Raw genomic sequence first — 17,964 nt, 5'->3', positions numbered from 1 at the left:
AGACACATTGATTTTTTTCTAGTGGCTTCTCAGAAAGTGGTGGCAGGAAGCTGGTTGGATTATTTTGAACAAAAATTGAATCCACTCTTGGTGCATTCACTTTGGTCAGTAATGCTGATTAATGCACTAGCGAAGTTTGGTCCATTTTCCAAGGGTAGGAGACACGTGTTAACAGTTACTTTCATAGTTTTGGAAACAGTATTTCTAAGCTAAGTGAGTAATGTAACTGTGTGAGTGTGTGCACGCATGCATGCATGTGTTTGTGGTACAGATTTTACCATTAGGGATTTTGAATTTTCTTTTTCAACTTGGTCAATTTGTTAAGTGCCAGGGTGTTTGGGTTTCAAACCAGTTCTTCCCTTGGAGCCTATTATTCTTTGCTTGACTCCACGGCAAAGTTATAAGAGAGCCTCTAAGATTCTTAGGCATTCCCAAGACAACACTCATGCCCTAAATATTTTTAACTTCTCACAGAAGCCAATAGAAGTGAGAATAAGATAAAACATTCTTGGGTAAAAGCAAATCCTTTCCAATGTGAAAGCAAACTTTAAAATTCTTCTGACAGTGGCTCATTAGTTTAATAGTACATTTGTTAGGTGTCTTCGGGGTGCAGCTTTCTGCAAGACAGGGGTTCAACTTTTTCTAAGAACTGAGAAGCCCTGGCAGGCATCCTGAGTAAATGGACATGTAAACACCCTGTTATGTGGAAAGCAAGCACTGGCTGCTGGCCCTGCACTGCCCAGGAAGGACCTTGCCCTCTGCAGTGTCAGCTGTTACCTTGGTAACCGCCGAGGGACTCACCACAGAGCGTCTCCATGTTCTTACAGAGAAACAAAGCCAGAATTGAGGTCACTTTCAGATGTGAAACATCATTAATGTTAGCCCCACTGGCCAGAGTGGAGGATATATTCAAAACTTTTGAGAAAAAAACCCCCAAAACCAAAAAACACTACTGAGAACGAGCCCCAGGTGCAGTGGTGTGAGGAATATAAAATTTCTCACACCTACACATGACCAATATATGAATTAATTAATTGATAAGAATATCATGTTTCTTGGTCTACTTAGAGCTCTAATTTGGACTTATGTGGCACACGCTGACACAGTGACAAGTCAAAAATGACATTTCTTCAATAGAAATAATCTTTTACTAAAAAAAAAAAAGGATAAAAAATTTTCAACTGAGAAAAAATTTCCTAAACAACTTTCGTGCCTGGTCCCCTTCAATCTCTAAAGGATTCATTTTTAATTATTACCATTTGTTGTGGCTGCGTAACAAATGGGGACAAACCTTTTAAAATGTGACCTGTGAAGGCATTGTTGATCCATGGATAGGCTTTGCTTTAAGCAATCAGCATATGCCCCAGACCAAAATTATAGAACAAATAAATTGAGTTGAGTCCTGATTATTCACATTTTGAAAGGATCTCTGTCTGTCTCTCACTCTCACACACGCAATATTTGACTTTAAAAAATCTTTTTTGAAATCAAATTAATAAAAGTAGATTGAAGACTGGAGAAGGAGAAAAGATTGCTGAAAAGCTAATTGCCATTGGCCAAAGTACTTAATCTTTCTGTACATGGGCTCTTCGTTTGTATACTGGACTTCCTGATGGAACCTAACTCTTGGTGGTATCATGAGCATTACTAAGATATTATAACGCTTCCTGACCATTTAAGTGAGTGCCTAGCACACAGTAAGAGCTCCAATAAACATCATATATCTATAGGTAGTTTCAAACTCTCTTACTAAAAGTAAAAACCAAAACAAACCAGACTCAGAGAGACTGACTCATTCAAGATCACACAGCAGTTTAAAGCTGAGCCGAGACCAGAACCCACTCTGCAGCCCAGCTTGATTTTCTTGCCTCGTGTTTTAATGAGTCACTAGTTTGGGAAACTCTTTTTGGTCCCAAGGTGGTGCAAGTCAGATTGCTGTAAGTAGGGTACACAAACATTTCTATGATTCAGTGGTACCAAAAAAGGGTTTCCCAAATACTCTCTGCAGGGCGCCATTTCTGGCACAATTTTCCCATACCTGGGAAAGCAGTAGCAGCAGCAGCAGCAGTAGCCATTGTGCCAGCATCGCCTCCATCAGTGGGGATGCCCAGGGTCTGCAGGGTGTATTCGGCTGCGTACGTCTTTGCTTCATCCACATAGGCACTCAGCTTTGGAGGTGTGAAAGGGTGGCTGGAAAGCAAGTCAGTCAGGGTAGGCATTTTTAAACTGGTACAACTGAGTCAGGTGAAAACTTAAGGCACTATCAGCTTTGTAAGATGACTGGATGGTGGTATTTTGAGTGGGTGTTTTTCATTCTGTTTGCTATTAAAGCTTCTAAATATAGGTTGCATGTAGAAATATTTATAAATTGATCTAGAACATCAGTGGTTGATGACATTCCTGGGACATACAAGTAATTCACTACATGGCTTTTCTAAAGCACAAGTGAAACAAATTGTTCCTAAAATATATAGAAATGCAGGCTCAAGGTAAAATTCAGGAGGTGATATCCACTAACAGAGAGGTCATATCTTTGGTCCAAAATTAAATGATGGGCCATTGTCTTATTATGTATAAAATGGTAATTTCATATGCTTCAACCTAAACACTGCACAGATGAAAGAATGGGCTATAGCTTTGTTTGTTTGTTTGAAATGTAGTCTCACTCTATTGATCAGGTTGGGGTGCAGTGGTACAATCTCAGCAATCTCCACCTCCCAGGTTCAAGTGATTCTCCTGCCTCAGCCTGCTGAGTAACTATGACTACAGGCACCTGCCTGTACCGGCTACCACACCCGGCTAATTTTTGTATTTTTAGTAGAGGCGGGGTTTCACCATGTTGCCCAGGTTGGTCTCAAACTCCTGACCTCAAGTGATCTATCTGCCTCAGCCTCCCAAAGTGCTGGGATTATAGGCATGAGCCACCACGCCCAGCCAAGAATGGGCTATAGTTTTTATTTCTATTGCATTTTACACTACTGACTGTTTTCCACTGGCTGGTGATACTACACAACCTTCGTCGTATATATGAAATTTGGGGGCCTTTATATGCTGGTTTCATGGCTGGTACATCCCAACTACACATCTCAATATTTGCATTTAATGACAAATGAGTAGGTAGTAGACCTCAGTATTTTGTTTAGATGGTGACTAAATGCATTTAATTTGTAAGTGTATCCTGCTCTAAAATGGTAAGGAATTTGGAGAAGTTACGCACATTGCAGGATTCTGGCTGGCTAGAGCAGGAATGGTTATTTTGTACAAGAATAGTTGTCTTTGGTCTTGTCCAATAGCAGAGTGCAGCTGGTACACTGGCTGTCCCCAGTTATTTTTCTGACAAATCTCTTCTAATATCTACAAGAATAAAAAAAGTTATTTCCCCCTCAAATGACATATTCACATTATTTCCCAAGTTTTCAGGTTTTTAAACTCTATTTTCAGAGTTCAAGCTAATATCTGAAGATATAAAATGCCACATGGTTTAATGACTCATAAAATTTAAGATGAACCCAATTTGAACTCCATTTAAAATGTTAGGTCTATTAGTTCATAAAATCACTTTCACACCATTTACTGTAATATGTTTTTAGTTTAGTCCATTAGCTGTAACTTTTTACCAAAAGCTTAATTTTATGATTTGTTTGGAATATTTGTTTTTGTAAAAATGGTTGCTCCAACACTGTGTGCATAGATTTGTATAGATTTACTCATTATTACTCTCAATCTCTGTGTTTATAATGGTTTAGAGATGATAGCCTAAGAATATATTTTTATTTCATGTCATTTATCATAGGGTTTTAATCTCACAATTTCATAAAAAAAATAGAATTAATGCTTGGTATTTATTGAGCGTTCCTAGATGGGTGTTAACAGTTGCAATGTTTTTATTTGTTTGGTAAGACACTATTTCTGGCTTTTTTTTTTTTTTTTTTGCTTAATGACAATATGCTTTTTAGCATCTTCCTGCATGTTTTTTTCTTCTGTAATTACTCCAAACTGAATATTTTCTAAAGATTCACAGTTTCTTTATTCTGAAGCCATTTTTGGTTGTCCAGAGGTCCTGATGCTCTCATTAGTCAGCAGATTCAGTAGACTGTGGAAAGCAGGGCATAAGGCTGAGAAAATAACTCTGTAAGACAGAACAGTGTCTCAGGATGTGTCTCTGAGGTTTCTTACCTCATTTATGCTAATTAACCCAGCTGCAATAGCATGATATTTTCCAGTTTATTAATGTGTAGATTGTTCCTGTTTTTTCTATTGATATTTTCTTTTTAATACTCTTGTGTAGGATCTCTTGTCATCCTCAGAGCATTCCCTACAGTTCTTGGGCAATAATAAAGGAGCTTTTGCTGGTAGATATTATGCCTGCTTGTTTATGCCAGGTGAGCAAACCTGGGCGGAAGGAACACCAGCTCTCACTGCTGACTTTGCAGGAAAGGGCTTGTCTCTCTGCTTCTGGCTGGAAGTTCGTAACTCTACTTTGGGGTTGTTTAGGCCCCATCTGTGTTGGTTGGTGGTGGTATGGTCTTCATTTCTAAGCCATAGTTGTAGAAGGTCAGACACAAATTAAAGAACTTTTATTAATTGATAGAGACTGTTACTCACATATTAATATAAGACATGATGAATTTCTAACTTGAGTTTAATGTAAAACGAAGAGATCTCTTTTCATACTATCGCAGCCCTCAGAAATACTATTATTATACAGAATTTGCGACTATTATTTTTTATTTTCTTAAAATATTTCTAAGTATTCCAGTACTTTAATCAGGTTCTTTGTTTTGGGTTTTAACCCAAGAGAAACTGGATGAGTGGCTTTTATATTTTCTGAACAAACTTCATCATATCACTTCCAGATTTCATTATAATTATATGTTTACGTGTCAGTTTTTTCCCACTGGATTGCCATCTACTTTTTCATGATAAGGATTTTGTTATATTCACTTCTACATCTCCAGCACCTAGCACACTACATGGTGCATAAGAGATGTTTACTAAATCTTATGTGAACAAATGATTGCTGTTTAGCACTCTGATAGGCATTTTTTTTAAATTCCCTGGGTGGGGCTAGCAGAAACCTTAGATGAGCTAATTTGTGCATAAAAGAAAGCCAGAAATCCCATTAAAAAATTACCCAAGATGAGCTTTTAGAAAACCAGTTTTCTTCTGGATTGAAATTATAAGGGCTACTTCCATAAACGTGGGGCTATAAGCCCACCTTTGTCATGGGAATAGGGAAGTTTCCTTCAAGACACACAAACTGTAACTCTGTGTTATTCAGCCAAAATGTATTTCACAGAGATCAGCACCTATCACACTCCCGCAGGGAACAGTCTCAGGGTTAGCGTAGACTCTGTTTTGTTTTATTTTTAACCCCGGGAGTCAGTTTCCATATTGAAACTTTTATAGCTTTTAATTTTCCAATAATAAAAACCACAGGTTAATGTTGAAGTGTGGAAACTTAGAACTCTTAAACGAACACAGTAAAAACTCTCTGTAATGCCACTGCCAAAATGTAACTATGGAGGAAGATTTAATTTGGTATGACTGATGACATCTCATAGTTAATAACTCACCTAGATATCATGGTGGAGTTTTCTCTTAGATACAGTGTTTCTAAGAAAAGATGTCCTAAATGGTCTATTCAGGGCACTGCCATAATACTCTTCATTTGCCAACCAACCTGGCTCACATACAATAGGCATTTATTCTGAGATGGGGTCTTTGCCTCATTTCGGGTATGGGTTGATAATTCTTAATAGCTCTCAGATTCTTTGCATTTCAGTGGAATATTGTTCAAGGTGTTAAACTTTATGATTTTTTTAAAAAGAGAAAGGACCTAGAATAGAAAAATGGCACCTGATGCCCAGCATTCCCTCAAAGGGTGTGACATTGATTGGATGCTTTATATATTAAAAGAAAAAAACCCATAGCTTGAGTAGGGATCACGTCAAATCATTTGATAAAAGTGAATGATGCTCATTGGCACAACTTAAAGAAACTATTTCTGGAATAACATTACCTACCTGGGGAGCGAGTTTAATTCCTTGGGGTTTTAATGTGACAGGATTCATTGGGGTGAGCTCCATCCCAGGTAAAATGTCATAGAGTTTGTCTTCTCTTTTGTCTCCTTTGACCTGGTATCCTCGACCCAGGCCTGTGTATGCCAAATAGCCACGGCCGCCCAGTCCTCTCACTCCCGCAGCCCCTACAGGTACATTCATGTAAATTTCTAGGAACGTAAGAAGGCATTAAACTGAATCAAACCACCAGAAAATCACCCTGAATCTTACTGTAATGGAAAAGTTAGCCCAATTCACGTTGATTATTGCCCTGAAGATGGGTGGGAAACTCTAGGATTCTAATGTAATGAAACTCAACATAAAGTAAGGTTTAACATAGGTGTCTCTCTCTTTTTTGAAAAACTACCTTCAGAAGAAAACAATGCCAATGACAAGTACAATACTATTGATAAGTACACAAACAACTTAGAAATTTTGGGATAGAAAATTTGCAATTTTTGTCTTTAGGTAACCTTTTCTTGATATTTTATACAGACTAATAAAGACTGGGAATGTATTTATTAGAACATTCCAACATAATGCGACCACTTATTTTGAAATCAGTCTTGCATAGAGACTGTCACTGATCAGTATATCAGAAACAAATTCTGGCTTCCCTAATTATCCCACCTCCAATGACTTATTGTAAAACAAACATTTAGAAAGCATGCTTTTAGGTTCACCATCCTCTCTGATGTTTGGTCAATGTGAGGCTTAAATTTCCATTGAGTTTCATGCATAGATTCCTTTTGATTTTTGTTTTGCCGTGTTGCTACTTTGATTTTATATTGGTGGCATAGAGATAAAAAATTAAATTGATTACCCTTCATCCATGAATATCATTCATTGATTCCTTTCTTGTTATAAGATAGGCATTTTTTCCCTTATAGTGGAGTTTGTTTTTTTTCGACATCATAACTGGTTGACAATTTGTATTTAATGTATGGATTGGTTAATGATGTGATTTTACATTATAAATGCATAATGTTGCAATGATATAATTTATTATCACATAGACAAGTTACCTTAAAGGAAATCTTGATTATTTCATTTGCGTTACAATTTTGGGGCAAGTAATTATGAGTATGAAACTTTTAAGGCTGTTGAAGACTAGAGCTCCTAAGATGATCAATTTAGTTATACTGAAACATAGTAAAACATAGTGAGATAATTGTTTCCACAGTAATCTAGATGTGCCTCTTTGCTTCTAAGTCAAACCCAAGAATAGGCTTAAATACACAGTTTGTTTATCGAATTGCCCAGATTCATGTCGTATTTGGAGGATAGAACTGGGATTCAGTTGGCATTAGCCATATCCTAGAAAAACTCATCTGAAGGAGCCAAAAAGACAGGGACAAGCTAGTTTCTTGGAAATAAAATAAAGGCTTTCTTTATCTTCTAGTTTCCTTGAAGAAATGGAGCTTGGAAAACTGCTCAAACATTTAGAATTCCTACAGGATTCAAATGTGAAATATTTATTGTTTTATTAGCAGTCTGATCGAGGATTTTTTTTCTGTTTGTTGTTCAGTTCTCCATGTACTAAAGAAATACAGTAATTTCCTTAATAATTTGGCTTCTAAGAAAGTATAACACATATTTCTTGGAGGAGATCAGATGAGAACATCTCATATGTCTATTAGATTATATTTATAATAATTTGTGATTTGTATATTAAGACAATGCCACTGAGTCACCATCAAATACACACATGCCTTGAAAGGGTTTTGCTATTTGAGGTAATTGGTTTCCACTGGACTATACTAGTCTATTCCAGAAGTGTTGTAATGAGCTACAGATGACTACACAATGGTGGACAAGTGATACAGAAGAAGCTAACAATTATAGAACTAGGTTTTAGTTTGTGCAAATTTTATGGGCCCATGCAAAGTTTGAATCTGTGCACTAGGCTCATTTGCACAATGTTCTGACCATGTTTTTTCAATAACCAGTTGTAATGTGAAAAAAGACTCCTATTACAGGAAAACTATTGACGTAATACTTGATTTTTAATAAACAATTTTTCAGTGCTTTTCTCCCAGTGGACCCATCCAATATATCTAAGGCTACTGCAATTCGAGTCATTTGAAATCTTGGGATTACTCTAAAGCAAGATCTGACTGGTGTTACCTCTAACAGAAGGGGCTCGGATAATGGCTCTGTTGCTGAGGTGTCCTTTGGTGGCTGGGAAATGAAGACTGGGAATTGCTGCATAGGCCTGGGGGGCATAGAAGACAGGAGCTCCAAGGTAGGTTGTGGTGGGATCATAAACTTGGCCCAAAGAGTAGGTATACTCTCCTTGCAGCATGGTGCCCCTTCCACCTGTGCCTCGGGTATACCTAACATAACTGTCCTTGTCCACTGGTTTTGCTAGGGTGACTTCAATGGGGGAACCATCCAGCACCTGTTGTAGAGAGCAAAGAAAAATCAACATGAGATGATATGAAGATAACCAAGTGTGGCTGAGCCCTAATAACATGACTCCTTCTAAGTGTTAGACTATTTGCTGTAGGTTTATTGATTGTACCTTGTCATTTTATAGGTTTGTTTTGTATGCCAGCTGAACTTTTTCTGAGCCATTTTGTTGGTAAGTTGCATAAGATGCCAACAGGTTTGACATATTGGCCAGTGTCCATTGACATATTCATTATAAATTTACAATCTGGGTACAGTCACTGAGACAGAAAGTTAGGTAATATTTGTATTAGGTCATATATGTGTTTTAAATTACATACTTATATAATTATATAACTACAAGACAATTTAGGTTTGTTATGGGTGGTATAAAATCTCCATTACCTAGCACAATAAGATGAAGGTGAAAGGAAACCAATAACGAAATCTTATCAATTATTAGCATTTAGCATGCGCAGCCAAATCAGGCCCTTCCAGCTGATAGCCCGCTAACTGTCTTGCTCCTTAGAGCAGCCACACAAGTAAGTTTTCACTGGAGAAGAGAGACATGCTGTGGCTCTACCAAAGGAAGAGGAATCTGGGAGGCTGTTGCATTGCCTGCCACAGGTTCTTCCTTGTGAAGCCCCCTTTTGATCTGCTGAACAGTTGGGAACTAATAAACAGGGATGACAGGGGTCAGGAGTAGTTGGGAGTGAGAGTAGTATTGAGGTTCTCAGATCATGCACCGCTTAAAACCTGTCCTCAAGAATTACTGACACAAATTTTGAGACTGCAAACAGCTCCAGATGTCAAAGATAATGGATGTATGTAGATCTATGTGTGCGCTAACTTCTATGTATTGCTTGCCTACACAATAAACAACGATGGCTCTCAACAAATTCTTGACAGATTGATGTATTTATTATCAAAGGAACAAAGTATTGTCAGAAAGCATTTGTGGCTTTGTTTTTGAATAAGAATGTGAAGATCCTCTGTTTTATATAAAGAACACTTTTATGTAAAGTGTTTCTATAGAAATTCCCATTCACAGCAGCTGAGTGTGCACCCTTACTCTGATTTCAACAGTGACTCAGTGGTTCCTGGATTATTGAAGTCTGCTGGACAAAGCTTGTGCTTCATGGTCATCCTGACCATTTTGTTCAGCCTCTTGGTCAATTTGTCCCCAGTATTATGTATTTACCTTACTTTTTAGTAGCAGGAGCCAGTGTCAAATAAGTTAGATGAAATACTCTGAGAGATAGACAGAATCCAGCTGATATTCAACAATCTTATATTGATGTTGATGTAATTAGAAAAAGTAGACCTGGCATACTGAAAATAGGGGAGGACCTTGGGTATAAGATTCTTTATATCTTCAGTCCAGTCTTGAGGAAGATGAGCGACCCAAATAGGTCTCTGCTTATAGGCACTTCCATATCGAGAGATGTTTTGCATGGAATGATTCTTTGCTGCAAATTCAGATATCTTGTTGTAATAAATTTTGTTCTGCCTTCCTCTGTCCCATCCAAAAGGATTTTAAATTCAATATTGTATTTTAGTTACTTGGTTTAGATTTTTCCAGAGCTAGGACAATATCTTATTAATCTGTATAGCCCAAGCTTAGTAAAATTTCTTTCACTTCATAGACTTACAAAAAGAATAAATGAATAATCATTCGGAAGCTCAATTCATCATTTTTCTCTCTGAATAGGCTTCCCTTCCTGACTTTCATAACAACCTACCATATTGGAAGCTTACAATGACTTGTCCTTCTTTTTCACCCCTATCTCCAATCAGTTCCTGGGTCCTTTGAATTTAATCTCTACTGTTCTGTATATGGCTGTCTCCTGCATTCCATTCCTACCTAAGTTCAAGACTTTATTTTGTCTCATTTGGTTGACTATAATAGCTTTATAACTAGTTTCTATGACATGTTTCTCTCACATGTATTAAAAAGTCAGTTCTTACTAGGCTAATTTTCCTAAATTGTAAATGTGATAATTACCGTAGAAAAAATTTCAAGATCTCACTTCATCTAACAAATTAAATATAAATATCTCTATATATGCTCAAAAACCTTCATAGTTCCTAGGAAAACTTACTTTTGATTTTTCCATACCACATTATAGTCAAATATAATATTAAATATATATTTAACTAAATAATCGTTCTAAAAATATCTAGCTGCAAAAATTGGGAATTTGAATATATTTCAATTGTAATTATTCCAATGTAATTATTGGCATTTAATTTGTGATGGCTGTTCCTTCCCAGCAATCATCATGTATACTCAGGAATGTTTCCATATAGAGAAAATCTAACTTACAAATTGTTTTCCAAGTAATAACACTTTTATGATACTAAATGTGATCATCAATGAAGATGAAATAATGCTTTTCTTTGTAGACATGTATTTATGCATTAGTTTTTGCTTTGCAGTTATACATTTTTCAGAGTGAATACTTTCTCCACCCCACCCTCCAGTACTCAAACATTTTTGAGTTTGAGCGGGCCCCTGAGGAGCTAATATGCAAGAGGCTCCACAGTGTCTGAAGGGCCTAGGCTAAGAGATCCTCCCTTTGCCATCTGGATCCACTCCCTATGGAATTCACCACCTACCAGCTCCAACCTGCTCTCTGCTCTGGGAGGCTGTTATACATGGGGTCCTCTTTAGCCTTCTAGATTGTGATTGAATTTAGCCAATGGGGAACACTGGTAAGAGGTTGGAGAAGAGACAACAGTGAATTTGGGGCATTTATTCTGCTGGACCCCTCTTTGACAGGTCACCTTGGGCTGACTGTGTCCTATGACCAAAATCACTACTTCTTTCTTTTCTCTTTTCTTTCTTTCCTTAATGATGGGGTCTCACTCTGTTGCCCAGGCTGCAGTGCAATGGCACAATCATAGATCACCGCAGCCTCAGCCTCCTGGGATCAAGAGATCCTCCCACCTCAGCCTCCGGAGTAGCTGGGACTACTGTAGTAGTCCATGCCACCATGCTCGGCAATTTTTTGTAGAGATGAGGTCTTGCCATCTTGTCCAGGCCGGTCTTGCACTCCTGGGCTCAAGCAATCCTTCTACCTCAGCCTCCCAAAGTGCTGAGATTACAGGTGTGAGCCACTGCACCCAGCTACTTCTTGCAAAGAGATCTGCTCTACACAATTCTATCCCCTTTCAGGATTTCTATTAATTCTGCAGCCCCTTGTACCTTTGACTCCAGAATGTTGTGAGCCCCAAATTCTGACACTCTTTTTTGATTTTCCTGGTCCCCATTCATACTTTTGTAATTAATTCCTTTGCTATTTGTTTTCTTTTGGGACCCTGACTGATGCCAGATCCGATAGGTAACACAGTCACATGTGCATTATGTTCCAACCAAGTTACTCCACATTTTCCTATTCTCCAATCTTGTCTTGCTCTTCTCAAATTCTGTGCCTCTAAGACTGCCTGTCTTTCCATATTTTGATTTTTGAAATTATACCCAATTTTCGTGGCTTCTCTTAAATATTATCTTCTCATATCCATGAAGATGTCTTATTCTTTATAGCTCACTTCTTCCTTTGAACTTGCTCACCACGTTTATCTCTTTTTATGATATTTACTTGCCTGTACTTTGCACGAGTTTGTGTAGTTGTCTTATTCCTCCAACCAACTTTTAACTCTTTGTCAAACATCTTTGATTCTTTTTGTATCCTAGCATGATAAGTGGTCTACAGAAGGTTTTAAATGTTTATTGGCTTGATATATAAATATTATATTGCTTTCTGTAGACAATTCAGTAGTGAGGATATAGAAGCTTCCCCAGCCCCTACTCTTGGCAAGGTGAGAGACTCTAAGCTTTCCAAGTGGAAGATCAAACTATGAAGGCAGAATAACGGCTACCTTGACATGTTTTTAATTCATCAGCTTCTAAAATACTGTACTTAAATGATGATAATCTCTTTGAAGTAATGAGCAAAAACTGGAATTGTGAAAAACATCTTGAAATAATCTACTTAAATTTCCTCTTTCCATGGAAATTGAGGGCCAGTGACTTGTCCAAATTAGAAAAAACAAATAGAGGTAAAGTTGGATATATTAGGTACATCTCCAACTTCCATTGTATTTTCCATCATTTCTCTTTAGTACATCTTAAATGGACTGAGGTATCCATGTCAGAGGAGGCTGGGGTGAGACAGGCTTGCAGGACTGCGCTTTTGAATGTAATATCCTCACCAAACTTGGATGGAATCTGCATATTTTTTTCTTTGTTCTATCTTACCTTGCCATTTAAAGCTTTCATAGCCTCAACTGCATCTTCTCGGTTACTGAAGTGCACAAAAGCATAGTCTCGAATTTTCTTCACCCTCTCCACAGCACCTGTAAAATAGAGTGAGGGTTGCCCCACTAACAAAATTAAGAGAGCCCTGAAAGTGATATATTTTAGCACATAGCTGCAAAGGGTATTTGATTTTTTTTTATGGATACCTCATATTTAAGTAAAGATCTCATCAAGAACATTCAACAGGAGTTTTTTTTTGCAGTTTTTAAAATAAAATTTATATTCTGACTTATTATAATTTGTTATGGATTTGTGTTTTCCACTTCCTAGATTACAAGGTGTCTAAGGGTGGGAATTCCATCTTCTTTTGCATCTTATGTAATGTAAAAGATAGTACATTTTGCATGGTAAAATATTTGTTGAATTGAGTTGAACTCAATTATTGATCATTTTACAAACATATATTTAGGTGATTACTTTTGCTTTTCACCCCAGCAAAATGTCTTTATCTCTTTTGTCTTATGTAATTAACTTTAAATTACTTTTTAAAATTTAAATATTAGGTAACTACAGTTCTGACAAGGCAAATGAGATTTAGAGTGCACACAGAGAGGAACTACAACTGGATTCCCTATATCCTTATCCAATAATCTTTAAATAAAAAAGCAAAAAGAAGAAAAAGAAAGTTGTTTCCGAAAGAACATCTGGGAACAAAGATAAGTTGCCTGCCTTGCTGTCATGATAGCTAAAGATTGGAAACAATGTAAATATCTAGTATTCTACTTTGAGGAATGTCTCATACAGAAACACTCACACACGGACAAGGATCATGCATAAGGATATCAATTACACTACTGTTGAAAGAGCAAAAATAAAACAATTTAATATCTATTTTCATGAGTGATTAAATCTGCTGCATTTATACCAACACCAAGGAGTCTATAAAGAAAATAGACCTGTATGTGATTACATAGAAAGATTAAAGACCTATTTTTTTTTTTTTCGGACAGAGTTTTGCTCTTGTTGCCCAGGCTAGAGTGCAATGGCGTGATCTCGGCTCACCGCAACCTCCGCCTCCCTGGTTCAAGTGATTCTTCTGCCTCAGCCTCCCGAGTAGCTGGGATTACAGGCATGCACCACCATGTGCCTGGCTAATTTTGTATTTTTAGTAGAGAAGGAGTTTCACCATGTTGGTCAGGTTGGTCTCGAACTCCCAACCTCAGGTGATCTGCCACCTCGGCCTGCCAGAGTGTTGGGATTACAGGCATGAGCCACCGTGCCTGGCCTAAGACCTATTGTTAATTTTTAAAAAGTTATAAAATAGTAAGTACAATATTACAGCATTTGTGTTTTTAATAATCCAAAACCATATATATGTGCACACAAATATAAATACACTCATACAGAAAGCAAACTGAAAAGATAGAGACCAAACTCTTAACAGGGGTTACTTCAGGAATGGGGAGAAAAGTTGGGAAGAATGAAGGGGGTTTTCATATTTTAATTGATATATTTGGTATTTTACAAATATTTGCAAAGTTTATTTATATTATTTGTGTAGAAAACCCAAACAAACCAACTATCTATTTTTATGTAAAGGAACTGCTGAACATGATGGCAACATATAAAAATGAAAAAAGATAGTTGTACCGAGATAGTTGGATGTTATATTTTTAAAATGTTGTTGCTTACTCAATTTTAAAAATAGACCTTTTGCTTAGAGTGAAGGTAAGGTGGAAATAATTTAACCACTATTAGTTTAGCATGCCAATTATCTTCTTTTACCCTACACTCACTTGGGTGTACCTCGAGAGTCCCGGGAGACAACATAGGATGAGACATTATGCCAGGGAAAAGAAGAGGGGGAAGTCCTTTCTGTCCCTATCAAAGTTTCATTATCTTCTTAGATTCAAGGTAACAAAGGTAATTAGAGTTTTTACTCTCTCACATGGTTCAATGACTAAGAATTATCTTCCTTTGGAATAATAGTGGGCCTGTAACATAAGGACAATTTAAAGACATTGTGATACTTCTCTTTTCACTCCCTTCAACAGTCGACCCTTGACTTCTTATGGCAATGGTTATACAGAGCAAAATTGTCTGGCCAGGCTAAGGATAAATAAAGCTCTCTGAGACCATGAAGCATGGGACATATAATTAACTGAATATCCAATATAGTCTCTTCATTCTTTTCAGTGTCACATGGGGTGATGATCATGACTTAATCCCATGACTTGTTTTAGTAACTGAGAAGGAAGACGTTGGCCAATGATGACCTTCACCTTTCCAGTCTTTGCTTGGTTCATTTTTCAATGTCATTCTCTACCTAGGCTCACTGGTCTGTTATCTCCCTGAGAACAGGACCTTCTTCATAGACTTCTTGGTATCATCTTCACCTGGTTCCTGCCTACTGCCTTGGACATAGGAGCTACTCTATAAATACACATGGAATAAGGGAATATTATCAGTTAATTCACATCCCAACTTCTGTCATCTACACCAGTTAGGTGGCATTTGAGATGATAATGAATTTAGATTTTCTGAAATTCTGTTTGCAGATATCTAAAATTATCTTACACTGTTGGACGATAATTTCCAGATGCATCTGGTTTTGGAAAATTTGATATTTAAAAACTTTGCCTCATAAAACAGACAAGTTAAAAAGTTAGAGTCTGTGTCATAAAAGTTGGTTTTCTCTACAATAGTATTCACCACATGGCTTATTTTAATACGTTTCTTCTTTAGTGCATAGAAGTTTGTTTAATAATTGATCTTCATTTGGCAGAGGGTGAGTCCAAAGAATATGAGTGATCATCGTTACTCAATCATCCATTAGCAAAGAAGAAAAAGATCCTCTGAAATCATGATGCAAGGAATTGGAAAGTTATTGCTGTGTTCATTGTCAACTTGTCAGCAACACATAAACCTGAGGAGAAACACACCTGCATGCCAAAGGGAATGTTATCAGAGGGTCATGGTTCCCCAAGTGTGGTGCCCTGACCAGCAGAATCTGCTTTGCCTGGAAACCTAATAGAAATGGAAATGCTTGAACCCACCCATGATGGGCCAAGCAATCAGTGATTTAACATGCCCTTCAGGTGATTCTAATACTGCTAAACTCTTGTAGGAAGATTAGATTTTGTAGAATGACTATAATTGGAAATTCAGCAGATACCCTTAGGCTACAGTGGGGAAGAACAAACCATCTTCAGGTCTCAATTTTTGTTCTAATTATCTTTTGTGTCTCCGAGTGGCAATATAATATTATTCAAGTTCATCATGGTTAAACTGATACATGGTCAAATATTTTGAGGTAATATGTAGGTTCCTCTGAGGGACCTAAACTTTAAATGGAATTTTAAAAGAGTCATTTTCCTGTTTCTTTCCAGAAATGTTTCTAGGTAAGTATAGCCTTGGCACAGTACATATTTTCCAAGATAAAATAAACTAGTTAGCTCTGACTTTTCCCTCTTAATGCAGCAGATGTCTGCTAGTTGTTCACCTTCTGCAATTCATATTTTTTTTGCAGAGGACCAGGAAGAACAAGCCATACATCATTATATAGCCCTGAGAGTTGTGCCACCAGCTGCAGACTGTGCCCTGAAATCGCTGGACACACTTTAGTCCCAAGAAGAAAGAGAAAGTGAGAGAGCGAGAGAGAGAGACAGATATGTGATGCTCATTATTTTCATGATAATTAGTAGGATCCGGGCACACATGTATCTTCAATATATGCCAATACGCAGACTGGGAAAGCTGATAATCAGGGACTAGGAAAGGAAGCAGCCTTTTAGTAGTTTCTCATTCTAGCCCTTGGCAAAAAAAGGTGCTGTTTTAATTAGATAAATATAAGAAGTATTATTCACTCTGGGAAGGTAGAAAGTCAACATGGAATGAGGGGAGAATAGTGGGCAATATTTATACACACATAATGGTTCCTATGCCTACAACTGCATCAACATTCAGATCTCAGCTTAGATGTCACTTCGAAACACAAGTCTTCTCTGCACTCTAAGAGCAGTCTGTCTAAGCTGTATTTTTCTGGAATTTCTTAAACTTTTTCCCTGCACACATCATACTTGTTTGTTCCTTCCACAGTGCCTCGCACGTAGGAGCTACTGAAGGAAAGACAGTTGAATGAATGAGTGAGTGAAGGGAATAAGGAGGGGGCATGAGAGTATTAAAGTTTTTAAGAACATGCCCTTTACCAGACCTGAGTTCAAATCCAGGATCTGCCACCTGCTAGCTGTGTGACCCTGGGCAAACTACTTAACTACTCTGGGTCCTGGTTTTCTTATCTAGAAAGTAATGGAATGAATAAAGCAACTTGTATTATAGAGTTGTGATGAATAAATGACACATGCTGTGAAAATGCCCACTGTAATGCTTGGCACACAGTAAGGTGGTCCATCATTTGCAGTTTCTAGCTTAGTCATGGATTCACAGCTGTTGGTGTGGAGCCACACCATCACACTAATATTTCAGGGAAGGCAGAGTCCCTGAGGCTGGAGAAAGATCTTTGGTGAATCTTTCAAAATGGATCAGTGACATCCTTACTGAATATCCTTCAGAGCAAATCATCTGCTTATCATTCTGTTCTATCTGAAGTAGCACCCAGAGTTGGAAACAGATGATGTGAGAATGTGCAAGTGAATATTCTCAGGCAGCTTTAACATGACAGCACCATGGTCCACCCTTATTAACAACCTAGAGAATTTGCCAGGAGACTGGGAAATTCTCAGTTATGAAAGGATATTACTACTATGATAACCCTAAGCCACTACTGCCCAGAGTGTGTTTAAAGACACAATAATCCCACAAGATGATATGCCAAAAAAGAGCAGTCATGTTTCAGAAATTTGAAAAATGAAGCTTTCTGCATCTCTTCTTGGAGAATTTCAAAGCAGGTTAGAAGGCTAAAGACTTCGATAAGTTCCATAATGAAGAAATTCATTTAATTTTGCAGAATCTGGTGTTTACAAGCTTATTTGACCATGGAGCCGTTTTATCAGTAACATCTACCAAAAGATTGTAGAATTAATGTTCTGAACTGTTTTTGGGAAATGGTAATTTGGATATTGTTTCCTGAAATGCTCTGCCTCTCTCAGTGTTGTAGCTCCTATATGGGGAAGAAAGAGATGGGGAGTCAATCTGATGGCTTAGAATTGACACTGAAAAATAATGACAAGATGAGTAGCAACTAACTATCCCCTTCCACCTTCCCTCTATTCCTTTCCCTTCCTCTTCACT

General features: G+C 37.5%; 1 protein-coding gene across 2 annotated transcripts in view; it reads right to left on the bottom strand.

Moving 5' to 3' along the window:
• Nucleotides 1-17,964, bottom strand: part of A1CF (APOBEC1 complementation factor) — an 82,846-nt gene that overhangs the window by 4,769 nt on the left and 60,113 nt on the right. The window contains 5 exon segments of one of the 2 annotated variants that reach the window (NM_001133965.1): nucleotides 2,039-2,190; nucleotides 3,218-3,354; nucleotides 6,027-6,208; nucleotides 8,190-8,463; nucleotides 12,715-12,812. In NM_001133965.1, the coding sequence (NP_001127437.1) occupies nucleotides 2,039-2,190; nucleotides 3,218-3,354; nucleotides 6,027-6,208; nucleotides 8,190-8,463; nucleotides 12,715-12,812 (843 nt within the window). 2 annotated transcript variants of the gene reach the window in all.

Source organism: Pongo abelii, chromosome 8, assembly GCF_028885655.2.
Source record: "Pongo abelii isolate AG06213 chromosome 8, NHGRI_mPonAbe1-v2.0_pri, whole genome shotgun sequence".
In the NCBI taxonomy this organism is placed as follows: domain Eukaryota; kingdom Metazoa; phylum Chordata; class Mammalia; order Primates; family Hominidae; genus Pongo; species Pongo abelii.
Note: the sequence above shows the minus strand (reverse complement) of the source record. Positions and strands in the feature narration are given on the sequence as shown.